General features: G+C 46.7%; 1 protein-coding gene across 9 annotated transcripts in view; it reads right to left on the reverse strand.

The window, feature by feature from the left end:
- SUGP2 (SURP and G-patch domain containing 2) overlaps positions 1–26,428 on the reverse strand; it is a 27,999-nt gene continuing 1,571 nt past the window's right edge. For 3 of the 9 annotated variants that reach the window (XM_070416490.1, XM_070416488.1, XM_070416489.1), the window contains exons 2-12: positions 26,160–26,291; positions 20,216–21,820; positions 15,833–15,953; positions 14,509–14,996; positions 13,356–13,467; positions 7,106–7,608; positions 4,829–4,890; positions 3,655–3,687; positions 3,419–3,555; positions 2,615–2,735; positions 1–2,425 (exon numbers count right to left, since the gene is read on the reverse strand). In XM_070416490.1, the coding sequence (XP_070272591.1) occupies positions 2,615–2,735; positions 3,419–3,555; positions 3,655–3,687; positions 4,829–4,890; positions 7,106–7,608; positions 13,356–13,467; positions 14,509–14,996; positions 15,833–15,953; positions 20,216–21,820; positions 26,160–26,280 (3,303 nt within the window). In that variant the 5' untranslated portion in view covers positions 26,281–26,291 and the 3' untranslated portion in view covers positions 1–2,425. The remainder of the gene's footprint in view (positions 2,426–2,614; positions 2,736–3,418; positions 3,556–3,654; positions 3,688–4,828; positions 4,891–7,105; positions 7,609–13,355; positions 13,468–14,508; positions 14,997–15,832; positions 15,954–20,215; positions 21,821–26,159; positions 26,292–26,428) is intronic. The other 6 variants (XM_070416495.1, XM_070416493.1, XR_011471585.1 and 3 more) reach the window with 5 other exon arrangements.

A 26,428-nucleotide genomic window follows, 5' to 3' on the forward strand; every position in this document is an offset into this window, starting at 1 on the left:
TCGAGTTCCTCTACATTTATTGCAACTGCTAAGTGATTAACATTCACAACTTCTTAGATTAAAAACAAAAACAAAACTTCCATTTTGTGACATCACAAACGTCTTCTAGGTTTTACCAAGGACCAAAAACACTAAAATTCTCTATTTGATTTCCAGTGATGGAAACAAGCCAGAGACAGTAAGCACCCAAAGTGGCGAGTTAGCACTTTCCGGATGCCTGTTGTCCTCACGGGAGAGACCCTGGAACTAGAATGACAGAAAAGACGCTGTGACTTTGACAAGGCCACACACCCGCACACACACTCACAAGTTCCCTGCAGAGCATCCTTTGCTGAGAGAGCAAGATTGCGCAGAGGACCAGCACGCACTGGTCCCCGGCCAGCAGCTGGCAGAGGACACTCCACCATGCTCCACCCTGACACCTGCAACGCCTCAATGTTGACTCCACAGGAGAAATGTCACTTAAGTGCTCAGAAGACTTTGCAGCTCAAGAAGTAGGTGTTTCCTCTAATACTTGCCAAAGGTTCACAAACAGTGTGAACTCAAAGTGGGATGTCCCCAGGAGGAGGAGTGGCAGGAGGTTGTGGGGACAAGGCTCACATCCCTGGGAATTCCTAAAGCATTTCGCTTGTGAATAAAAGTGGAGAAAGCCAAGAATGAACACACTAGGACAGAGCGAATATGACATTCAGAGCTATGCTCAAAGAGGAAGAGAAATGTGCTGGGGGATGCACGTCTCTCAGGCCAATGGGTATTTTGTGACCAACAGGTACCATGGGTGACCAAGGCCCTGTTCTCAGAGTTCCATCTTGTGGCCCAACCCACAGCCAACATGGAAGGCTGATGAAAGGAAAGGAAAGAGAGGAGTAGATGATGAACTTCCACAGGTGTGCTCCCAAAACACACCACCCTTGCAGCCTGGTTCATCTCTGCTGAAGGACCGACAGCACTGCCATGGCCATAAAGATGTGCTGGATGCCAAAGCAATAGAAGTGATCAGAAGGAGGCAGAGATCTGGGGGTTATACCTGACATGTAGAGAGATGGCACCAGGCAGGCGAGATGCCATGGTGAGCGGCAGGACAGACATAGATAAGACAGAACCAGAGAAGCAGGACTATAATTGGGAGGTCTGTGCTCTGAGAATGCAAGGATTTCTTGGCAGCCAACACAAGGTAACTCACTGCTGTGTTCCTCAAGCATGTACTATCAGAACAATCAAGTTATCTAGATTTTAGCACATATGTAAAACTTCAAAACTGCTGTTTTAGGAAGAAGGGTTGAGATGACCACAGCCTGAGAATTTAACATGTAGTTGCAAAGCACAGGGTGAAGCTGGAAGGGGTGGCAATCATACACCTCGAAAGAGCAAACAGCTGTGGAGCCCACCCCAAGAGGATCCTCCCTGTTCTGTAAAAGGGCCCTAGCAAAACCATTATTTCCACTGCCACACGTGCAAAAAATGAAGAGTCTGGAAGAGTTCATCCCCCCCGCTTTGTAGGCAACTTCAAATGCGGTTTAAAAAGAAAACACAAACTGTAGCTTTCTTTGTGGATTCTAAAGAGAATTAAAAATTTGGGGAAAGTTTCATCAGTGAGGTGCCTACTCCCCACTGAATCCAGCTGTATTATACTGTTGCTAAATTTTATTAAGTCTCTTGGGATGCATTTAAGAGATGAGACTCCATAAATAACACATTCATGGAATCAAGCATCTCCACTTGTTCAGAGCGTCAGCGCTCCACCGACAGGCTGTGGTGCCAGAGTACAGATTAGATCCCGTTTAAATTCTGGAAACAATAAGAAGACACAATTGGTAATCATTTCAGCATCAAGTTTGCTAACAGAACACTTCTGGAGAGCAACGTGCCAGGGCAGCACCAGCTTCTGTGGGAACCAGGAAAGACTCGGAGAGGACTTGCTGCCCAAAGCAGTTGGAAGAAGAGGAAAGGCAAAAGCAGATTGGAAGTGGTGCATTCTTTTTTAAGAAAAAGAAAAGCCAGCAGAATCTCTGCACCAGAAACTGCAGAGACACTTGTTTTTCATGTACACACCGAACTGACTTGGGCTCTGGCTCCAGGGTGGATCCGGGGCAGAGGTGGCGTTTTTAGAATAATTGTTGCTTCAAGGCTTATCTTTCTCACCAATGGTTTTCATCTATTTAAGGAGAGAACAATTTTGTTCAAAACTGAGTTGGATATTATGGGTGGGGAGGGAAACTAAAAAGAGAGGAGAAAGATGAGGATATTCATAGGGCCAAGGCCCTGCAGAAGGAAAAGGATTTGAAGACCCTCAGAGAGGGAAACAGTCCTCTGAGGCCAGGTCACCCTTACACTGTGGCAGCCTGGGCGTCCTGAACTGAGGCCCCGCAAGCAGGCCACATGCAGCTGTGCTTGGCCAGTGTGGCACTCACTCCTTCAGCCAAACCTGGAAGGTGAGAGAGGGGACAACATCCGCATCCAAAGACTCCTTTCGTTTCCCTCAAAGATTTTTTTTTTTGTATTTTGAGGTCTGGTTTTGGAGTGTGGGGAACACCAACTTTTGTAGAGGAACCGTCGCTGCATAACAAAATGCCAGCTTAGGCAGGACGCCCAACGTTCCAGCTCACGCACATACCTATTTGTTGGCCCGTTTGTGTCTGTACATCTGCATCATCCTCTGACGGAAGACGTCAAACGTGTCTTCCTTGTGCTCCTGCCCTTCGGCGCCCAACCCCTCCCCTTCGGAGGCCGTACCCCTAAGGAGCAAAACGGAGAGTTAGCCACACCTGCACCGACCTGGCCACCAAGAGACTGGAAATGGCTTGTGCAATCCGAATGGACAGAAGTATGTGGTGGCAAAGGAGCGGGAAAGTGCAGATGGGATCCCCACAGGAAGAGGGCACTCACCTGGCAGGTGCTCAGGAGCCTGGATTAGGGCAGGAAGCCCGTCCCCTCACAGGTGCTAATCTTAGTTATCAATGAAGTAAATGCTGCTGGATGTTAATGGACTTAACCAGCTAATAGGGTTGGCCCCTGGCAGGGCTGCACATGGGTTTCCAGAAAAGGAAATGTGCTTCTTGGTGTAACTACCTAGAATCACCACTCAGCTATTATGACAATGTGACCAAAATGCCAGGGGCCAAGAAGCTATTTAAAAAGTCTGCACAAGCACAGCCAGGAGCAGGGTGAACAATTACCTATGGAAATGTCTGCTTCTCATCTCATCTGAAGACTCCCTTCGCTAAAAACAAAAAATAAAACAACCTCCCCACCCACACACACCAAAAAACTGCCAACTTTAAACCATGTTCACCATGAGGGGAACCAAGAATTCGGCTGCAGGTGGAAGGACTTAGGTCCAGAATTCCAAAGGAAGCCTCTTCTAGGCACAGGCACAACACCTCACCTCCCTCCCCAGCCCCAAGTGCCTGATGCGTACATGCCAACGGGCTCCCTGATGCCCTTCCCACAGGAGCCCAGGCCGTGGCCTTCCTTCCAGCCCATCTTCTGCAGCATCTGGAAGCCCAGGTTCTTGTCGGTCAGCTTTTGCTGGGTGAAGTCAAAGTCCTTGGGTTTCTAAGGAAAGAGTAGAGTGCAACATGTGGGTGCAGCAAAGTGCCCAGAGCGAGGGTCTCCATGGTCCAGCACTGACTCCCTGACTCCCCAGACACTCACCATCAAGCCATGGTCACCTTCCCAGTTCTCAACCTAGAAGGGACAGAATGACCTAGACAGTCACTAAGAGTTCAGTGACAGGAAGGGAAGTACACTCTGAGGTATGAAGCGGAGTGTGTGTGTGTGTGTGTGTGTGTGTGCATGAGATACTGACTGAATCTGGGGGAGCTGGGAGGTGAGGGGGTCTTGACAGGATGATGGACTGAAGTCCATCTGCAGGGCATTGAAGGAGGGATGCAAAGGAGGGAGGAGCTTGATGTTGGCTGGGGCAGGAAGAAGGGACAAACAGCAGTGCAGGAGGGATAGTGCAGGCTGAAGGCCAGGGGAACGATGGTCAAGAGCTGCTAGCCCTGGGGGCGCCAGCTACCACCAGGAAATGACCTAAGAACAGAGGAGATGGAACCTGACACTGACATGACAAGGGGTGCCTGTCATGCTCTCCCAGGCCGAGAAAAGAACAGCTGTGGTGAATGGATGGTCAGGGCACATACCTGAGTTGCAGGTTCAATCCCTGGTCGGGGCACGTATGGAAGGCAACTGATCAATGTTTCTCTCTCACATTGATGTTTCTCTCTCTCTCTCTCTCTTTCCCTCTTCTTTTAGTTAAAGCATGCTGGGTAAGGATTAATAAAAATAAAATACCAACCCTAACCGGTTTGGCCTTGTGGATAGAGCATCAGCCTGTGGACTCAAGTGTCCCAGGTTCGATTCCGGTCAAGGGCATGTACCTTGGTTGCGAGCACATCCCCAGTGGGGGGTGTGCAGGAGGCAGCTGATCGATGTTTCTCTCTCATCGATGTTTCTAACTCTCTATCCCTCTCCCTTCCTCTCTGTAAAAAAATCAATAAAATATATAAAATAAAATAAAATAAAATAAAATACCAAAAAACACATTACAGCCCACTAAACCTGAACCTCTTGAGGACCGAGACATTACTTGTTCATCTCTCCATTCCACTGCACATATCAAGCCTCAACTGCCTGTTAAATGGACTACCCTTCTGTGCTTTGGCCAAAGCTAAACAGATTGTTTTAAAAAGCTGCTGAAAAGGCATTCGTTGTGCTTTGTACATTTACACCCAGTCTGAAGCATAAGTACAGCTTAATCACAAGCCACAGTGTCCTTTGAGACTATGACAAATTCACACGAGGACTCACAAATAGTCACACTCACCTTCTTTTTGGACACAGGACGACCCCGAGGCCTGTCATAGGCAATACGAACTGGTTCGTGAACTGGAAGACAAAAGAAATCTATCTATCTATCTATCTATCTATCTCTCTATATATAAAAGCCTAAGCAACTGGCCATAGCTATGATGTGCACTGACCACCAGGGGGCAGATGAGGAAGAGGAGCTGCCGAGCTGCGGTCACTTGGCAGTGGCGGTTCTTGGGTGACACCTGGAACCAGAGAGAAGGGAGCCTGCTTCTGGGGTGCATCACCTCAGAACCACCCTCTTGCAACCCAGAACCCCTCTGGGGATGTTGGAGAGCTATTTTTGGCCTGATCCCTGCAGGCCAGGCCAAGGGACCCCACCAGTGCACGATCGGGGCCAGGGAGGGACCGCGGAAGGGCTCTAGGGTGTGTGTGGCCCATCTCGCCCAGTCCCGATAGGCTGGACCCCAGCAGCAAGCTAACCTACCAGTCGGAGTGTCTGTCCCCTGGTGGTCAGTGCGTGTCATAGCAACTGGTCGAATGGTTGGACACTTAGCTTATTAGGCTTTTATTATATAGGATATGTGGTTTCCCCATATTTCTGAGAGAAAATGAGGGTTCTACAATTTTGGCTAATAGCCTTTCTGCTGACAGAAGGTGGCTACGACATGCACAAGGCCAGTTGCTTGGCGTGGCTCCTCTCAGGAACTGTGTAACTATGGAGCACAGAGGCTGAACACAGGGGCTCAACTGAGGGCTCCTTGCTGTGGAGAACCTCCTTAAAAATAAGATGCCCATGTTTATGGTGAAGGACCAAACATGTGGATCATGTTCCATGACTACAGGACTACGCTTTGCTTCACAAATGAACTATGTGCAATGCTATGTATGCCCTCCAGCATCATTGTGATTATCCTACTGAAAAGAATTAAAGTTCACACAGAACTTTCCTGCAAAAACAATTGTGCTTCTTATACAAAGCTCCAAATCATATTATTATTGTTATTATTATTTGGTGATGAAGGGGAGATCAGCAGGCCTTGTTTTGTCTCATCAAACACTCAATTCAAGAACTGAGAGATTCTGAAATAGAAAGGACTCCACTTTCCCCCAGGAAGGACATACTTAAGCATTCTGATATGCTACCACCACCTCAGTAAGAGTTCAGCAGAACAGCTAGCAATCCATTGCAATGCCAGAATTAACAAACACAAACCACGGGACTGTTCTGTTAGTGGGAAACTATATTAACACTGCTGGGGGTAAATGTGACAGTCTCAATAACACAGAACAACACAGGTGACAAATGACGGGGCACTGTTTACCACCACCACCACCTTACACGCAAGCATCGCAGCATGAGTCCCACACTTGAAGCACAGCCCAGGCTTGGCTGTGTGGACACTTGGATGGGTAGGACCATGAGGAGCAGCCTGGGCCATGACCAGCACATCAAAAGGCCACAAATAATAAAATTCCACTTACTGAGCCTAGACAAGGCAAGGCCAGAAAATAGTCAGTGGTTGCTGGGGCTGGGTAGGAGAGGGGACTGTAGACACTTTCTGGGGACAGGCTCCAGCTCAACTATACTGGTGGGTTCATGCCTATACACATTTACCAAAACTCCTCAAACTGTCCACTTAAAAGAGATGCATTTTATTGCTGGCAAATGGTACCTCAAGAAACTTAACACAGGAGAGCAGGAGATGACCTCCACAGAGCACATGGCTCCTGCTAGTGGATGCATGAGACCAGCCCCGTCCCATGTCCTCGCACCTCACGGTCACAAAGCAAGTGTCACTACCCCAGGCCTTCCTTGGCTCAGAAGGCTGGGTACCCCTCCTTCCCCAAAGGCCATGGGCAAGAAACGGCTGAGATGACCCAGGCCAGTTCTCCCATAGCTAGGGCTAACCTGCTGGAATCTGAGCAATAAGGGAGACCCTGAGCAATATGTGGGATGCTAGAAGCCAAAGACTACTCGGCAGAGTCTCTTTAGAGTGCTATCATTAGACCAACTGGAAAAGTGAGTTTCACACAAACATTGGCAGTGGTATACAAAACTACTAGGACTGTTTTAGGGTAAAAAACACAAAACCGAAGAACCCTATGTTGAGGAGGATTTGGGAGGGAATGTCCAGGTACGCAGGTGGAATCAGAGGTGGAAAGGTAAGCGGGGTCAGCTGGTTAACAGGCAGGCAATGTCTCTACCTGTTCCACAACCAAGTACCACTAACTCCTCTTCAAGTGCCAAGCAGAAGACTATGCAGGGCTCTGCGCCTATGCTGGCACTCACCTTTGGGCTCCTGGATGAGACACAGCCTCTTGGGAGCCGGAATCATGCCAACCTTCAATGACTTGCTGCTGACCCTCTTCCGGGGAAAGCAGGCCTGTGATAGGGCAGACGTGCCAGCAGAGCCATCCTCGGCTGCCTCGCTTGGAAAGCCATCAGTGGGGGGGCTGCCCTCAGAGCCCTCGGAAGTGGCAGCCCCTCCTGGAGCCCTAGAGGGCCCTCCAGGAGCGAGGGCCTCCTCCTCCTCCTCCTCCTCATCTTCCTCCTCCTCCTCCCCTTCCTCTTCCTCCTCCTCCTCCTCCTCAGGCATCACCTCTAGGCTCTCCAGCTCAACCTCCTGGTGAGGAGGCTCATTCACAAGCTCTCCTTCCCCTTCCACGGACTCTAGGGCGCTCTCGCTGGCATGGAGGTTCAGCGAAGGTGATGTAAAACAAATCGATGGACACAGTTCAAATACCTTCTTTCGATAGAATTTGAAAGCTGAGCTATTTTGGTCTTGTAGAAACCTGGGAAAAAGATGATACACATTGGTTAACCAGACAGTTCTCTGAACATTCTTATTTGCTGAAACTGTCTGAATGGACCTGATGAAGCTGGGGGTGGGACCAGGAGTGAATAACCTGACCTCTTTCTACCAGCTATGGCTGATGGTGCAGCTTTGCAGTGAGATAGAAAGTTTGAGGAGCCAGAATGCGAGGCCTAATTGCTTTTCAGGGGAGGGAGGTGGAGGAACAAGGCATGCAGCGATGACCAGGGAATGTGCTGGAGCGAGCTCTGACACTCAGCCTGGATATCCAACCTGGCCTCACTCATCCCGTTCTAGTGACGCCACTAGCCCTCTGGACCTTTGAGTGCTCTCTGTGACTCTAGGGTCCCTCTCACATTTCCGGGTACAAGATGGAGGAAGCGTGTCACCCACAGAACCGTCTGTCTTGTGTTCAGCAGAGAATCTGTTTAAACATGGTGGCGATAAAGCCTCTCTGAGCCTTCGAGTTCAAGGACCACCTAGACCTGTAGTCACAGGTGGGGGAGGGGGTTGGCTGGTGTGAAAAACCAAAACATGCATGAAGATACAAAACATACTTGGACCAAAAAAAAGACAGCCCTTGCTCTTGGATAGGACAACTCGACCTCATGAAGATGTCAATTCTTCCCTAGTTACCATATTAATGTTGAAAAGTATCTCAATAAAGGCATCATTTGTTTCTGGATCTGGACAAGATGATTCTAAAGTCCACACAGAAAAATAAATATGCAAAAACTTCTGGAAGAACTCTGAACTAGATCCACCAGATATTACAAGGTGTGTGATGCCTCCACAGTTAAAACAGCATGGTACTGTGATTAAGAGGTACAGATTGGTAGCTGCAAATTAGTCACAGGAACGTAAAGTACAGCATAGCACATCTCATCAATAATATTGTAATAAATGTGAATGGTGCTAGGTGGGTGCCAGAATTATTGGGGGATCACTTTGTGAAATTATATAAATGTCTAACCACTATGCTGTATACCTGAAACTAATAAAATATTGAATGTCAACTGTAATTAAAACAAAAAAAGCAGGTACTGGTCCATGAACAGATGGACAAACAGACCAAAAGAAGAGCCAGAAACACAGCATCTGATGAAGGGGCCTCTCAAACCTCTCCAAAAAAGAGTTTTTTCAACAAGTGGTGTTGGGACAACTGGGAAGCTTTTTTTTTTTTTTTTTTTTATATATTTTGTTGATTTTTTACAGACAGGAAGGGAGAGAGATAGAGTTAGAAACATCGATGAGAGAGAAACATCAATCAGCTGCCTCCTGCACATCTCCTACTGGGGATGTGCCCGCAACCCAAGTACATGCCCTTGACTGGAATCGAACCTGGGACCCTTCAGTCCGCAGGCCAACGCTCTATCCACCGAGCCAAACCGGTTTCGGCTTAAGAAAAACATTTAAATTGGATCCATGCTGCAACCCCTGCTCCCAAATAACCCCACACAGATCAGGATATAAATGTAGGAACCAAGCCGTACAAGTTATGTCAGAAAGTACATGCATGCCTATAACCTGAGTGTGGGGAGGTTCTTTCTATGACTCAGAACTAGGGGTAATAAAAGGAAAAAAAAATTGAGGAATCTGAATACACTTCTGAAGAACTACCCTTAGGCAGAGTGAAAGATAAACATCAAAACAAGAAGGAAATATATACATATACAATTACATCACAGATAAGAGTTCTTAAAAAACCAAGAAAGAAGAAGCCCAAAAAATCCAACAGAGGAAAGGGCAAAGATTAAGAACTTCTACCCTCCAAAAGACATTGCTGGAGCCTGGCTGGTGTGGCTCAGTGGCTGAGCATCAACCTATGAACCAGAAGGTCATGGTTCGATTCCTGGTCAGGGCACATGCTTGGGTTGCGGGCTCAATTCCCAGTGGGAGGTGTGCAAGAGGCAGATGATCAATGATTCTCTCTCATCATTGATGTTTCTCTCTTTCTCTCTCTCTGAAATCAATAGTAATTGATTGCTGGAATGAGAAGTCAAGTCAGACAGGGAGAAAATGTCTGCAAATCACATTTCTAATAAAGAACTTGTATGAAGAATATACAATAAAAAATAAGTAGCTCTAGACTGTTTGGCTCAGTGGATAGAGTGTTGGCTGTGGACTGAAGGGTCCCAGGTTCGATTCTGGTCAAGGGCACATGCCCAGGTTGCGGGCTTGATCCCTAGTGGGAGGGCGTGCAGGAGATAGCTGATCAATGATTCTCTCTCATCATTGATGTTTCTATCTCTCCCTCTCTCTTTCTCTCTGAAATGAATAAAAAAATATATTTCTTAAAAAGTATACACAGTGAGCCAAGCTGGTGTGGCTCAGTGGTTGAGTGTCAACCTATGAATCAGGAGGCCTGGGTTGTGGGCTTGGTCCCCAGTAGGGGGCATGCAGGAGGCAGCTGATCAATGATACTCTCTCATCATTGATGGTTCCATCTCTCTCCTTCCCTCTCTGAAATCAATTTAAAAAAAGCACAGCATAATGAACTCTCAAAATTCATTACTAAGAAAATAAACAACCCAATAAAAAAAATGGGCCAAAGACCTGAAGAGACACTTAAAGAGATATGGGAAGTACACGAGCACTAGAAGATGCTCAGCATCATCTGTCCTCAGAAATGAGAATCAGTGGGATACTCCCTCCCCCTCCCGTAACTGGGACATTAAGAAGACGGACACTAGCAAGTGCTAGTGAGGACAGGGAGGAACTGGAACTCTCACCCAAGCTGTTGAAAAGGCAAAATGATGGAATCACTTGGAAAGGAAGTTTGGAAGTTTTCTCAAAAGTTAAATGTGGACCCACCATGGGAGCCAGCCTTTCCCCTCCTCGGTATTTATCTGAGAAATAAAAGCAGGTGTCCACAGAGGTCCTTATACATGAATGCTCACAGCAGCTTTATCTGTAATAATCCCAAAATGAAAACACCTCAAATACTGTCAAACAGGTGAATAGGTGAGTAACATACAGCGGTCCCACTTCTCTCAGCTTACCTATTGTAACTTCTACTAGAGGCCCAGTGCACGAAATTCATGCGTGGGTAGGGTCCTTAGGCCTGGCCGGCTATTCTGGCTACCAGCCGGGGCCTTCCTTCGTTCTGCACTGCCCCCTGGTGGTCAGCACACGTCATAGTGATCGATCAAACTCCCGGTCTCCTGGTCAAACTCCCAAGGGGACATTTGCTATTAACGTTTTATATATATAGATTTTACAACACTGCAAATGCTGTACTTACTTTAAAAGTTAAAAAAAACACAAAACAACTGCCCTGACTGATGGTTCAGTTTGTTGGAATGTCATCCTGTACACTAAAAGGTTGTGGGTTTGATTCCAGGTCATGGCACATACCTAGGTTGTGGGGTCGAACACTGGTCAGGATGCATTACAGAGGCAATTAATCAATGTTTTTCTCTCTCACTCTCTTTAAAAAAATCAATAAAAAGCATATTCTCCAGTAAGAATTAAAAAAAAATAATTTAGCCCGGCTGGTGTGGCTAAGTGGTTAAATGTCGACCTATGAATCAGGAGGTCACAGTTTGATTCCTGGTCAGGGCACATGCCCAGGTTGTAGACTTGATCCCCAGTGGGAGGCGTGCAAGAGGCAGCCGATCAATGAGTCTCTCTCATCATTGATGTTTCTATCTCTCTCCCTCTTCCATCCTCTCTTAAGTCAATAGTATATATTTTTAAAAATTTAAATTAAAAAAAGGAAAAAAAAGGCTCTAAAACTGAATATCCACAGAAACAAGTGAATCTGACTGTCAAATTGATGACACAGTCACACATACAAAATGAATTAACTCGAGTAAACTACTGAGTACGTCAGAGATATAAATCTTTCAAGGAAAAAAACCCACAAAGGCATTTTGGCCTTGCCCAGTGTAGTAAGTTTCAAACTATTTTATGAGCATTGGGGGACAGAACGCATTACCCCACCAGATGTTGCTGTAGGATAAAGGACTCTATGTGGGTAAGGAGAGGACAGCATGTTCCGAGAAACATTGCTCAAAAAAGGGTGCATAGAGGGTGAGGAATAACCCCAAGACCAGCTGGTACCAAGTGCCCAGGATGATGCAGTTTTCTTGCAAACTTTTATTTTAATGGGGTGGGGGGGCGGAAAGAACTGATGAAAGTCCTGGCTGCTGTGACTCAGTGGTTAGAGTGTTGGCCTGTGCACTGAAGGGTCATGGGTTCGAATCCTGGTCAAGGGCACATACCTGGGTTGCAGGTTCAATCCCTGGCCCTGGTTGGGGTGTGTATGGAGGGCAACCAATCGATGTCGCTCTCTAATTGATGTCCCTCTCTCTCTCCCCACCTCCTTCCTTCCCACTCTCTCTAAAAAACAATGAAAAAAATATCCTCACACGAGAATTAACAAAACAAAACAAAACAAAACAAGGGCTGATGAAACACTCCCAGCTTCCCTGTACTGAGCTGTCCCCCTCACTGGCCTTGCCAGGGCAAGATCCTACATGCCACAGGCAGCCCCACTCTGAAGCCTGCAGGTGACAGTTCCTGAGGTCATCATGGCTGTAAAAGGCAGATCCAGGCAGAGTATATGCAAAGCCATCAGTACTCCAGGTAACTGGTCTGGGTCTCCCAAGAAGCAGAAGGTACCCTCAGTGCAGTGCCCAGTCAAGGTTCAAAACAAGCTAGGAGAGCATGCTCAGTCACCTCTGGGCCCAAGAAATGCACTAGTTATTGTGAAGTTTCAAACTGCATTCTTTTTTTTTTTTTTAATATTTATTTTTTTATTTTTTTAATATATTTTATTGATTTTTTTTTTTTTTAACAGAGAGGAAGGGAGAGGGATAGAGAGGTGGAAACATCGATGAGAGAGACACATCGATCAGCTGCCTCCTGCACGCCCCTTACTGGGGATGTGCCTGCAACCAGGTACATGCCCTTGACGGGAATCGAACCTGGGACCCTTCAGTCCGCAGGCCGACGCTCTATCCACTGAGCCAAACCGGTCAGGGACAAACTGCATTCTTTATTAGAGTAAGGCACAACTCTGCAGCACACAGGAGCAGGGCAGAGCCCCGGCAGACTGTAGGATACAATGTACACAGCAGGAAACCTACCTGCTCCCTATATACTCCCCACTAGCTCTGAGGGGAGCCCAAAGGGTTATGGTTCAGTAATAGGAACCCTGAAGGAGAGAATTTGTATCCCAGAGGCAGAGCTACCCCCTGACTGTGTGTGCTGAGTCTGAGAAAAGGGGAGGATAATGGTGCACCTCCAAGCCCGAGGGTGCCAGGCTGTTGCTGCATGGAAGTGGCTGTTGCCCACACTTAGACCAGGGACCACTATCACTCCATGAGCAGCAAATTCTCATCAGCCCACAGCAGCCAGTATGACCAGGGGGTGCCCTCCTCCTCCTCAGGCCCTTGGGTGAGGATGCACCCTCCCTCATTCCACCATTGTTCTGACTCTGCTCAGGTCCTGGGGACACTGCCCCTCTGCCCAGGGAGCTCTCTCTCTTGCCCCGGAAAACTCCTATTTGGCCTTCGAATCCAGCTTAAATGTTCCTGTGGGGAGCTTTTCCCCATCCCTCAATATCCCAGAACAGATGCTCCTCCCTTCCAGCCCTGAGCTCAGCAGAAGTCATAATTTACCCCGTGTGACCCCTGAGGCGTTTGTCAGGCTACCTTTTGGGCTCTCAGGAGATTTGTGGGGTGAATACACTCAAACCAGAAGGGTGTGGTGGGTACATACCATAGGTCAGGGTTGTCGGTGCTGTTTTCTATGCTGAATTGTTCAATCTCTGGTCCCACCTGAGCAACAAATTTGGCCAGTTTCTCTGCAGTCTCCATAGTCTTCAAGTCAACTATAAAACAAAGTAACTGTCACGCGTAAGAGCTGCCACTTCCCGTGTAGACATCATGGGGCTGTGGAGACTAATTACAAAGACAGTCCCTCATGTCCCCTCCTGCATGTTTGCCTTTTGCCCTGTGACTCTGCAGCTCTGTCCAGCAGAGGGGGACTCTCCTCTCCCTTGAACTGGGACTGGTCCCAAGACTCCTGCTAGCCAACAGGTATGGCAGAAGTCCTGGGGCTCAGGTGCCTCGAGCACCTCCACTGCCTCTCCAGAGGCCTGACACCAACCTCAGGTGAACCAACCCCCGCAGACTGCTGGGGGATGACAGGCACATCTCAGTCACCCAGATCACCTCACCAGCATCAGACAACCAGCCGCTGCCTACAAACACATGTGAAGGCCCGGTTAGGCTTATGGTAGCTCCTGTGTGAAGCCACAGTTTGGAGCTGCTTGTTCTGTAGCAGCACTTGGGTAGCCACAGTTTGGAGCTGCTTGTTCTGTAGCCCCGCCCCCGAAACCCCCCCACGTTCCCATCTAGTGCTGAGTGAGAAGTGTTGGTCAGGGGCAGGCCTGTTGCAGAAGCAGAAGGTAACAGCTAGAAGACACAGAAGGGGTACGTTGGTAACTTCAGAAGAAACTGCAGGTCAGCTAATGCTGAGGAGGGAACATAGAGTCCCAGGGAGAAGAGGCAGAATAAGAACAGCGCAGCCCTATGGAACGTAAACGGGGCAAGAACAAAGAGAAATGGATCAAGGAGTTCAAAGCCCCAGGCACAGGCACACAGCATAACCTGATGGTCAGCAGTAGGGAAGCAGTCACTGGGCAGTAACCCTCAGGACAGCAAAGAGTGCAACAGAGCTCTCAGGCTGCCCTCTTGAGGAAGCAAAAGGAGAGAAAGCACCATCTCATACACCCACCCTCGCCAGGTCACCATTGCTACTGCCCACTGCCCACTGCCCAGACCACTGAGGCCATCCCAGCTCTGCAGAGACCCCTAGAGACTGGCTATTCAGGACTGGGGCTCAGAGGGAGACAGGAGTGAGCACCCACCGTCAGCAGACAAGCAGGGTGAGGAGCTCTGAGGGGCTTCAGATACGTCCACTCCTGCTGGCTTGGGGGATGGGCCTGCAGCTTCTGAGCTCGGGTCCTGAGGAGAGGGCCCGGCTGAGTCTGGTGGGCAGTCCTTGGCAGCATCCTTTCCATCTGGCTGGGGCGGCTTTCCCTGCAAGGAGCCTGGAGCTTGCCGGATGTGGTGTTTCAGCCTGGTGCCCGAGGAGAGGAGGGTCTGGGTCCCGGTGGTTGCTCTCCTCACCTTCCAACCCTGGAGTCCTGGAGCTCGGAGCAGCCCCCGCCGTCGCCCTGGGAGGAGCCTCCTCTTGAGGCTCTGGACTGCCCGGGCGTACAGCATGGCCCGGACTGCACACTCTGCAGCCATTGGCTTCTGACCCACTCCTGGCGAGGTCTGGCTTATCCGCTGTGCTTCTGCCAGTTTCAGCTTGTAATAGTTATACTCCAGACTACTGTCATCAGACAAAAACCTGTATAACGAAACAGGCACAGCAGGACGTTGCTAAAACGCCAGCATGGTCACATCATTGCTGCAAATGCACTTCTGCAACTCTTTTCTACATGATGGCTTCTCTACTGTCGAAGGTTCCAGTTGGCTCCACCAAGGATCCAGAGCTGGTCCCAGGTCACCCATTTTGCCCAGTGACTGCAGGGCAACCAGGAGCTTTGAGCGGTGGTAGAATCCTCCGCCATTTCTGTCATCAGAAGCCATGAAGGACCTCATAGCTCCTGGAGGCTTAGCTACACAAACCAGTTACCCTGGAGCCATGGAAGCATTTTGCTGCCAGCACACGACAGGCATTGCTCCTGGACTCCATTTTCGGAAGGTGACACTCTTGAAATGGTGGGCGCTCAGTGACCTTTTAACTATATCATTTACTCTAATAAGAAAGTACTGTATTTATGATGAACATTTTAATTTTAAAAAGTTCTATTCATGTGAAGAGGCAATAAAGGCAAAAGGAAGACAGTTTAACAAATAGTAGCAATAAATCACCAATAGCTGCTGTGACATATCCCTCATCTTACACACATTCTTTGCACGTATATCGCAGCTCATACTTAAGCCAGCATAGCAGGGATGCAGACTTCCAAGAATGAGTGAGAGAGGGCCACAGGGCAGGTCTGCAGCAGGGCTGGTGCTTGAACCCTGGTGAACCTGATTCACCCTAATGTTCTTCCCAGTGGTCAATACCACTGCTCAAAATAAACACCTTTCCCTTTGCTCTGGACACCATCAGAGCGACATAAATGTTGCTGTGTGCTCTACAGCAGGGATTCGGAGGGCTGATATATAAAGACCTACCAGTAAGCAGGGTCCTCCTTGAGAAGAGCTCTCTCTTTAGGAGACAGGCTGCCTCCAACGACACGTGTGACCAGCTGGTTGATGATGTCCACCACCTTGTGATCTGCTCGCTGGGGGACAGCTAGAACACACAAAAGGGCTTTTCTGAGAAACACTGGACCACATGGTGACTGGGAACACCAGGACAGAGTCAGGGGCTTAGGATGGGCCTAAGCAGGCACTAGCAACTGAAATTCTCACTCATGAGAGACCAGCTTTGAAAAGAGGAAAGCAGAGTGTTATTCTAGAAACCAATATATACAATATCCTCCCAAAAGCTGTAACAGCGTAACCACCAGGGCAGAAACAGTTACAGGCTTATAATAACACTACAGAGTAACGCATGTATATGTTCTACAGAAGGAAATGGTATGCAGCACTCCATACCACTCTCCTGTATCATTTAACTTGGATGTTCACAATATTAATGGAAAATAGAAAGAGGTAAAATGTATTTCGGTATAAAATATATAAAACATTTGTTTAAATTATGATTCTCAATAGTAAGGAGGGAAGAAAAGACACATAAATATAGAGACACAGAAAAAGAAAATATTCCAGGAAGTTAACAGATGTTATCTATGGATGGTAGATTTATCAGGATTTCATTTTCTTTGTGCTTTATCTACAAAATATAAACATACATGTGTTCTGTAACCAGAAAACATACATATATAAATTTACAAAAAAAAAATTTCCCAATTAAAAAAGTCAATGGCCCCAAAGTAGGTGTTCACAGAAATATTTGCTGATGTATGAAAACATCTTTAAAGTGTGAATTTCTTCCAATATGACTATAATTTACGATGTCACCAGTAACACAGGAGAACATGTGTCCTCAAATAATAAGATTGTGTAGTTTTCTGATGTTTGCTAGTTTTAATAGGACAGAATGGACTACTTGTTCACTCATTCAATAAAAGCCACCCCTGAACTGGAGGTTTTCGTTTGTTTTGTGGAGTGACTGCATTGTCCTGTTCTTGCCTATGTCTGAGTTATAACTTTGAGTTTATTTTAAACATCAGTGGGAGCTCCTATACAGAATAAATCAATCTTGCAACTGCTATGTTTTTGCAAGAATTTCCCTTTTGAAATTGTTTTCCTTTCTTTTTGTCATTGGCTCTCATTTTATAGAACTGCTAATTGTACATGATTTTACAGAAAATTAAGAGTTCTAAATCAGCAGCTTTCAGAAACAAATGCCAATAAGTTGGTCATTGCAACCATCTCTAGAGAAAATGACCATAGCAAGGGCCAGAAAGTGGGTCCCAGCAATCCTTCTCCTGAGACTATATCCTTTTAAAGGAGGATTTAAAAATAAAAATTAAAAATAGTAATAATCAACAAGTTAACCAAAGATGTCATCCCAGTGTTTTTAACATACTGTAATGCAAACAGCGGTGGGGCAGTGCTGGTGCGTCCACCAGCTGTCCAGATAGCCAAGGCTTACAGATGCCAATTACAAGGTGACCGAGCTCTGCTAAGCCTCAGAAGCCTGTAGTAAAAGGCAACATGAGTCCAACATCAAGGGAAAGGTGAGATAATTTATGTTAATACCATGATGCAGTGAGAGCTGTAAGAACACAGGAAGGGCTTTTGACAATCTTGTCAAAGAGTTGGTGGTAGTATTTTCAATACAGCAGGACTATACCGGCAGACCCACCTGCCTACCAGCACCACGAGGGAACAGTGGTGAGCAACTTTAGGTTACGGGTGACTTTTTCCTCCAGTATTATTGTTACACTGACTTTCTGTTCCATCACTTGGGGGCTGTACAGAGGAAGAGGGCCTGCTTCGGCCCTGAGCCTGCTTCTGGGAGTAGGTGTAGCCAAGCACCTGTGGTGGGACCTACCAGTGCTAGTGCAGTAGGTGCTCCACAAGTCTAGAGGAATGAAGAGATTCAGGAACAAATGGGTTGGGGCAATGGAAGTGGAAAACCAAGTCAGCAGGAAAGAGGACATGACCACTACCTACGTGCATGAGCCCTCGGAGGTTTAGGCTTAGAGCAGTCATCCTGAGAGCTAAGGAGCAGGGACAAGGAACACCAAACAGCGACTCATGTCTATTACCTCCTTATTGGCCTGCCCCCTCCCCTGTAAACCAGCTGTTAACTGCAGATCATCAGGTGTACCTAAGTGATCTGTCAACCTTAGCCAGTCTAGAAAAGTGAGTGGGTGACTGTCACCTGGATCAACCAGGGTGTCCAATCCCTCAATGCAGCTCAAATACAGCCTCCCTTTGGCTTCCCTAACTCCCCAGGCTGGGACCTCTCCTACATCCCCTTTAATCCCAGCATTGGAGGGGCTGATTTTGGTGATTTCTGTCCCTCAGGAATCTGGGGTCTTCTCAGAGACAGTGCCTAGCATTTCCTTCTCCTTCTAGGGCGGGGGGTGGAGGGGGGGGGGGGCGTTGTTTGAACTGAGCTTCTTAACCTTGGCTGCAGGATAGTAGAAACCTCCAGAACATGCAGGCAAAATTGTTAAAAATATATGTTGGAGGTGCTTTTTGTTAAACTTCACCTGAGGATATATTCTAAAAAATATTTTTATTGATTTCAGAGAGGAAGGGAGAGGGAGAGATAGAAACATCAATGATGAAAGAAAATCATAGATCGGCTGCCTCCTGCAAACTCTCCCCTGGGGATTGTTCCTGAAACCCAGGCATGTGCCATGACTGGGAATTGAACCGTGACCTCCTGCTTCATAGGTCGACATTCAACCACTGAGCCACGCTGGCTGGGCTGAGGATATTTTTTCCATTGCTTTTCTTTTCTTTTTCTTTTTGTTAATCCTCACCAGAGGATAATTTTCCATTAATTTTTTTTTAAAGGGAGAGTGGAAGAGAGAGGGAAAGACAGAAAGAAACATCAATATGAGAGAAACATATCAATTAGTAGTTGCCTCCTGCAAGAGCCCTGACCAGGGCACGAGCTGGGGAGAAGCCTACAACCCAAGTACGTGCCCTTGACCGGAACTGAACCCAGGACCCTTTGGTCAGCAGGCCGATGCTCTATCCACTGAACCAAACTGGCTAGGGTTCCATTGCTTTTCAGAGAGCATGAAGAGGAGGAAATGTGTGTTGGGGGAAGAGAAACACTGATGTGAGAGATACATTGACTGGTTGCCTTCCGCACTTGCCGACTGGGAGTAGGGAGCAAACCCAAAAAAACCCAGATACCTGTCCTTGACCAGGAATCGAACCTGTGACCCTTTGTTGCACAGGCTGACACTATAACCACTGAGCACACTGGCAAGGGCTGTATGTGCATTTTTCATGGTAAGGGCTGTGGCTTTTCATCAGATTCCCAAAGGAGTGTCTAAAGACTCCTGTGTAAGTTGAAGATTCCTCATACATGTTCATGGAACGAATGCTGACAGACATGTACACTAGCTAATGCAAGTTTTCTGCTAAAATTCTGATTTGTTTTCAGTTGGCTAAAGAACTTCTTGTAAAATCTCAAAGAGAATAAGAGATATTACCAAAAAACAAAACAAAACAAAACAAAAAACACCCCACCATGAGCCGTGCCTGGTATGGCTCAGTGGTTGGTGCACTGGCCCGAGCACCAAAGGGTTGCAGGTTTGATTTCCAGTCAAGGGCACATGCCTGGCAAGTTCATCCCCAGTGGTGTGTGCAGAAGGCAATCAATTGATGTGTCTCTTCCTCTCTCCCCCTCTTCCACTCTCTAAAAATCAATGGAAACACCATAGCTAAGATCTGGAAACAGCCTAAGTGCCCATCAGTAGACGAATGGATTAGAAAACTGTGGTACATCTACACGATGGAATACTATGCTGCTGTAAAAAAGAAGGAACGCATATCATTTGCAACAGCATGGATGGAACTGGAGAGCATTATGCTAAGTGAAAGAAGCCAGTCAATGAAGGAAAACACCACATGATCTCACTCATTCATGGATAATAAAGACCATTACAAACTTTTGAACAATAATAGATACAGAGGCAGAGCTGCCTCAAACTGATTGTCCAACTGCAGTGGGAAGGCCAGGGAGGATTGGGGGACAGGAGGGAGGGGAGTAAGAGATCAACCGAAGGACTTGTATGCATCTATATAAGCATAATTAATGGACATAAGATACTGGGGGGTAAGGGAGGGCAGGGGTTTGTCAAGGGTGGGGGGGATAAAAAGGGCACTTATGTAATACCCTTTGTAATACTTTTAGCAAAAAAAAAATAAAATAAATAAATAAATAAATAAATAAAAATCAATGGAAAAATATCCTCGGATGAGGATTACAAAAAAACCAAAACCCCCATACAAAAAACAACACCCATGAAAAAGAAACAAATCACAACAAATAGAAACATTTGCTGCTTCCCTTACCATCGCTTAAACCACTCAGAGCTCTGGCCTGAACTTCAGGTTTGGTAGGAGGAACCATTTTCTCATCTTGAGTTGGCGTAGGTTCGGCTTTCTTGACCTGGAGTGGACACCCACTGCTGACCAGCCAGGCCTTCAGATGATCTATGTACTCTCTCCCAAACAGAGTGGAGTCTTCAAAGTTGGGAAATGCGGCAGGAGAGGGAGCTATATCTTGGAGGCCGACAGCTTCTAAGATTTTCTCTTGCCGGAAAGAAGAGGCCAAGGAGAATGTCTGTCCCAAAAGGGCTAAAGACTTCCGGCAGAGAGAATTGGTGGTCTCTAGGGCAACGGCCAAGTCCAGGGGGTTACTAAGGGTCTTCATTTTGACACTCAGCTCGTAGGCATTGCAGGCCATGAGCAGGGGCGTGACACTCTTTAGAAGCCGGTCTTGAAGCCTCATTATGTACTTGTCGAAGGGCTTTATGATTTCGAAAAAGCAATTTTTGGTCTTCACAGCACCTTTGTCTAAAAGCATGTTTAAAAACTCATTATCAACTCTGGGTGTTTTCAAAGCAGAGTGTTTTAAAAATTTGATAGTAAAAAAGCAAAAATCTCTGTGCTCTGGTTTTAAGGAGCATTTAAATGAGGCAAGCATTTTAGCACAGGTTTCAGTTTCAAGTTCAAAGAGAGTCTGGAAAAGCTGGGAAAATTTAACATCATCTTTTATGGTGTGAAATCCTGCCCATTTGATTATTTCTATCCCAAATCTTGAAAAAACATCAGACTTATCTATGAGGTCAAAACTCATCTTTCTTCTTGGGAGACGAATGTCCTTTAGATTGAGCCCCAGAGGGATCTTCTGAGGGGGGAACTGGATATCTTCTGTCCCTGGGTTTGCACCTAGGGTCACATCAGAACTTGGGGTGGTTTTCTGGATTTGGTTAGTGCCCTGAGTTTTGGGAGTGATACGGTTTATAGTGGGTACTTTTTTTGTGCTCACGTTCCTCAGTGTGACAAGTTTCCCAACCCCCCCTTTAGGTGCAAGCAGGCCCTGAGACTCCCCCTTTCCTAGGAGGGCACCCTCCTGATCAACGATGTTCAGACCTCGGCCTCTGCCCTGGACTTGGCCACTGGCCCTGAGCACAGAGTCTGCCTCCCCTGGACGGTCCACGTCATAATCCCGACTCTCTTTCTCCAAACACTCTTTCTCGATCAGCCTGGAGGACCCGAAGTCTCCCAGTAGTGCAGAAGGACCAAAATTATACTCCTGTGACCAAGACGATTCTTGAGAAACTGGGTGGCCAAGGTCTTGTTCCCAAGAGCCACGGAGTGTAAATTTCCAGTCTGGAGAACGGAAATGGCCCAATTTCCGGTGGCCAAAGACCTGATCTCGGGAATCAGGGTGGGGAAATTCCAGATCCCGGCCACATTCTTTGCGAAAGTAGTTGTCTTCATTTACAGAAGGGTTGTTTGACCTGAAGGAAGGTCCTGGAAATACATCACCTCTCAGGCCTTCTCTCCCAGCATCTCGAGAGTGAGCCACAGATCCGCCCAGAGTGTATCTGCTGTCACTGTGAATGTCATCATACATATCTGCTCTGACTCTTGGCAGTGTCCTTATAAGATCTGAAATAAACAATCCAAAGGAAACACAAAGGTACTTTAGACCAGAAGGTACAAATGGACAGTCCATAGACTACCAAACAGCTGGAGTGCTTTATCTGCCTGAGTGCATTTTTAAAAAATATATATTTTATTGATTTTTTACAGAGAGGAAGGGAGAGGGATAGAATGAGAAACATCGATGAGAGAGAAGCATCGATCAGCTGCCTCCTGCACACCCCCTACTGGGGATGTACCCGCAACCAAGGTACATGCCCCTGACCGGAATCGAACCTGAGACCCCTCAGTCTGCAGGCCGATGCTCTATCCACTGAGCCAAACCAGTCAGGGCTGCCTGAGAGCATTTTAAAAATTCCTATTTGTTGCCATTATTTAAAATGTGTGTGGTTTTCCTTAAACCTGGAATTACTACTTTTTATTCAAAAAGAGACCTACAAGCACTGGGCCTGCATCTATCCTGATGATACTGCATCAAGGCTGGGTAGCAGTACCCCTTAATCACTTAGAACTCCTACCCTTGCTCAGCAGTCATCTGGTTTATAAGCCCTTTTTTATACTCAGGGAAGGGGGTCTGGCCCTCAAATAACCTGGATTTTTAAAAAATATATTTTTATTGATTTCGGAGAGGAAGGAAGAGGGAGAGAGAAATAGAAACATCAATGATGAGAGAGAATCACTGATTGGTTGCCTCCTGCACACCCCCTACTGGGGATGGAGTCTGCAACCCAGGCATGTGCCCTTGACCAGTCCACAGGCTGATACTCTATCCACTGAGCCAAACCAGCTAGGGCAATCTGGATTTTCTTTTTCTTTTTTTACTGTAACCGGGACACTTGTGTATTTCTACCTCTATCATGAAGCACACAGTTTTTTTAGAGGTTGCCACCCTCCTTGCCTTCTAGCAGGAACTCTCGGCCCATACTGCCACTGAGGCAAAAGCCACGTCTGACACTACCCACTACAGCAGACTGGGCCACAAGCTGAGCATATGACCCAAAGCTGGCTGATATACTCCCTCTAAAAGGTCCACTGGGCCAATGAATCCTCTGAAAAAAACAGAGACTAAAGCAGATAAAAGGCAGAAGCTAAACAAGCCATCAAGAGAGGCCACAATGGGAACTGAATAATATGTGATTTTGTTCTCCCCTCCGTGTAGAAATGAGGAAAATAGGAACCTATATTTGCATTTGCTTATTCATGTACAAAGAAACTCTCTAAGAAGGTAGCAACATAAGCAAACTATGAGCCTCAGGGAGACTTTGTACAGAGTGCCTTTCTAACTTTTTAAAAAAAAAATGTTTACTGATTTCAGAGAGAAAGGGAGAGGGAGAGAAAGAAACATTAATGATGAGAGAGAATCATTGATTGGCTGCCTCCTGCATGCCCTACACCAGGAATCGAGACTGCAACCTGGGCATGTGCCCTGACCGGGAATTGAACCGTGACCTCCTGGTTCATAGGTCAACGCTCAACCACTGAGCCACGCTGGCCAGGCTCTTTCTAACTTTTTTTTTTTTTTTTTATATTTTATTGATTTTTTACAGAGAGGAAGGGAGAGAGATAGAGAGTTAGAAACATCGATGAGAGAGAAACATCGATTAGCTGCCTCCTGCACATCTCCCACTGGGGATGTGCCCGCAACCCAGGTACATGCCCTTGACCGGAATCGAACCCGGGACCCTTCAGTCCGCAGGCCGACGCTCTATCCACTGAGCCAAGCTGGTTTCGGCATCTCTTTCTAACTTTTAAATCAGAATCTATTACCTAGTCAAAAGTCAAATGAAAAGAAAAGGGAGAGAGAGATGCCATGAGGTAGTAATGGGGTGAAACCAAAGGAAGCCACATCTTTATAGAAATCCAAGTTTATTTGGTCAGCAATACTTACCGAGCACCTACTGTGTGTGGGCACTGCTTTAGGCACTGAAGTTAACAATATACCGGGGAGGCTTGGCATGAGGGACCACACTGTGGGGAAGCCTTCTAGGCAGAGGGAGTATAGGGACAAATCCCTGATGTATGACCAGCAGGGAATGAATATACCAGAGAGAACGAAGGGTAAAGTGGTAAGAAGGAAGTTCCTAAACTCTGTTGCATATTGGAGTCCCTTTGGGACCCTCACGCATCCTGATTTAATTAACTAACTAGCATTGGGGTGTGACCTGGACATCAGGGTTTTTAAAAGGTCCCCAGATGATTCTAACATGCAGCAAATTTAGGGAGATACAGATGGAAGGAAGATACAAGATCAAGCCTGGCCCTCAAAGGGATGCTGGAATAGTCTGAGTAAGATGGAAAGTCACAGAGGGGCTCAGAGCAAAGGAATGATCTCACGGGCTACTGTGAAGGCAATAGACCAAAAGGGAAGAAAGTGAATGTCGATGTTCCAGCAAGGAGTCCACTGGGATGATCTAGGTATTAATGACTACTGATGATGTGGTGAGGGAGGTAGCATTAGAGGTAGAGTGGTGGCTGGTTTCTGTACAACAGGATTTTCTGATGCCTTGTAAACTAAGGCATTGAAAAAATGCAGAGTAGAACAGGGACAGAGAAAGTCCAACTGATGAACCATGCAGCTCTGTGACAAAGAGATGGTTCCAGAACCATCTAGCAACCTGCTTGGTTACTAGTTCACCCCTCCCCAAACTTTCTTTTTTTAATTTATTTTTTAAATATATTTTTATTGATTTCAGAATGGAAGGGAGAGGGAGAGGGCGAGAAAGAGAGAGAGAGAGAGAGAGAGAGAGAGAAAGAAATATCTATAATGAGAGAGAATCATGGGTTGGCTGCCTCCTGCACACCCCCTACTGGGGATCAAGCTTGCAACCCGGGCATGTGCCCTTGACTGGGAATCGAACCCAGGACCCTTCAGTCCACAGGCTGACGCTCTATCCATTGAGCTAAACCAGCTAGGGCTCCCCAAACTTTCTTGAGGTAACAATGTATGTATTGGTGTTTGAGTCTCTAGATAAAGATACCAAGATTTATGTCTCTATATACAGTGTGTCCCCCAAAAATGTATAGAGACATAAATCTGACAAAATCAGCTGATAGCTCAATTTCAAAAATGAAATGTATTTTAATAAACACTGCCTTTATAATTATACAAAGTGTGTGTATATATTGGGGGCACCCTATATACATAGACATGTATATATAAGTACATATAGGTATATGTCTCTGTGTGTATATATATAAACACATAAGTATTCTGGATTACATATTGCTAAAAAAATTGAAGGATGCACAGACTACTGCAAATATAGTTAAGAAAGGAGCTAAAAAGACTTTTACATGTTACTCTTAGCCATTTCTCAAGTCTTCCAATCTTTGATAACAGCTATGTTTCTGTGCACTACTCATATAATTTTGAAAACTCCATCAATTGGTTTCTCCAGGTCCAAAGCATGTAACAACAGTTATCCCTCCTGCAAGCACTTAAGACTCACTCAACCAATGCTAACCCTCCTCCATGCCAAGGCTAGCTCAGGGGCTGGTGCAGCAGCAACAGCACAGGCCCAGCGATGAGGCCTGAAGGAGGCGAGCCCATAACAGAGGAGTGAGCACACAGTGTATTTGGGGCCGGGAACAGCAACCAAATCAACCTCAAGTCCTGCTGGGGCTTCCTGAGGAAGGCATGCTGGAGGGAATCAACCAGGCAGAGCTGGGATGAGGAGGGATTCAAAGCACAGAGAGGTGGCACAGTATCACTGAAACACAAAGCCCAAGGCAAAGAGTAAGGGTTGGGAACCTTGTGCGTGGTAGTGAGGGACCTCCACGGCATCCTGTAATCTGTGTGGGCACCGTTTTTGATTCTGCTGGCATGGTGTTTCAAAATTTCCCAAAGGGAAACATTTTCAGGCAGGGCCTATGCTCAGCAGCTCCACAACCCCTTGCCCCACCCTTCAGTCTTGCACACATCACTGTTACCTCCCTGCTCCTGCACTTATCTGAGGGTGTAACCCCAAAGTGGGAAGCCCTGAGAGTCCAAGCAGGGCCTTGGCCCAGCAAGGGTGGCATGAATAGATCTGTAGTCAGGGAAGATTTGAGAGGAATGAAGCCAGAAGCTGAGAGACTGTTCAGTAGGAGATTATTGAAGAAATCCAAGCCAGAACTGGTGGTGGGGATGGAGCCAGAAGATTGATTCAACAACCTTTCTTTAGGTGAGGGAGGCTTTCTGGGGAATGATAATACCTTCTTCTATATAGTGATTTAACATGCAGATCCAGAGAAAACTTCATTTCCCCTTAACAAATAGGAATATAGGGATTGAAATCCTCCTGCTCTGACCCTAAATGCCTCATTACCCGCCTCCCTCGGTTCCCAATCAAGCACTTTAATTTACCTTGAGCTTTAAATTGGAGAGCTTCACCTACGGCTTCACCACTGGGGTCCATGTGATATCTGTTAGCTTTTTCTTGTAGCACGGCATCAAAAGTCTCCTGTGCCATTCGCCTTGTAGCCATGTTTCTCTGACCTGTAGTAGAGAAAAACAGACACTAAGAATGACAACGAATGCTCAGAGAGCCGGCTCTCTAGTTCACCTAATCTTCAAAGTAAGGAGGCAGTAACCCATAATCCAGCAAGGTACTTCAGAGAGAGGTCGGATTATTT

Source organism: Myotis yumanensis, unplaced genomic scaffold, assembly GCF_028538775.1.
Source record: "Myotis yumanensis isolate MYYU_CA2020_CCGP unplaced genomic scaffold, mMyoYum1.0.hap1 SCAF_5, whole genome shotgun sequence".
NCBI classification, from domain to species: Eukaryota; Metazoa; Chordata; class Mammalia; order Chiroptera; family Vespertilionidae; genus Myotis; species Myotis yumanensis.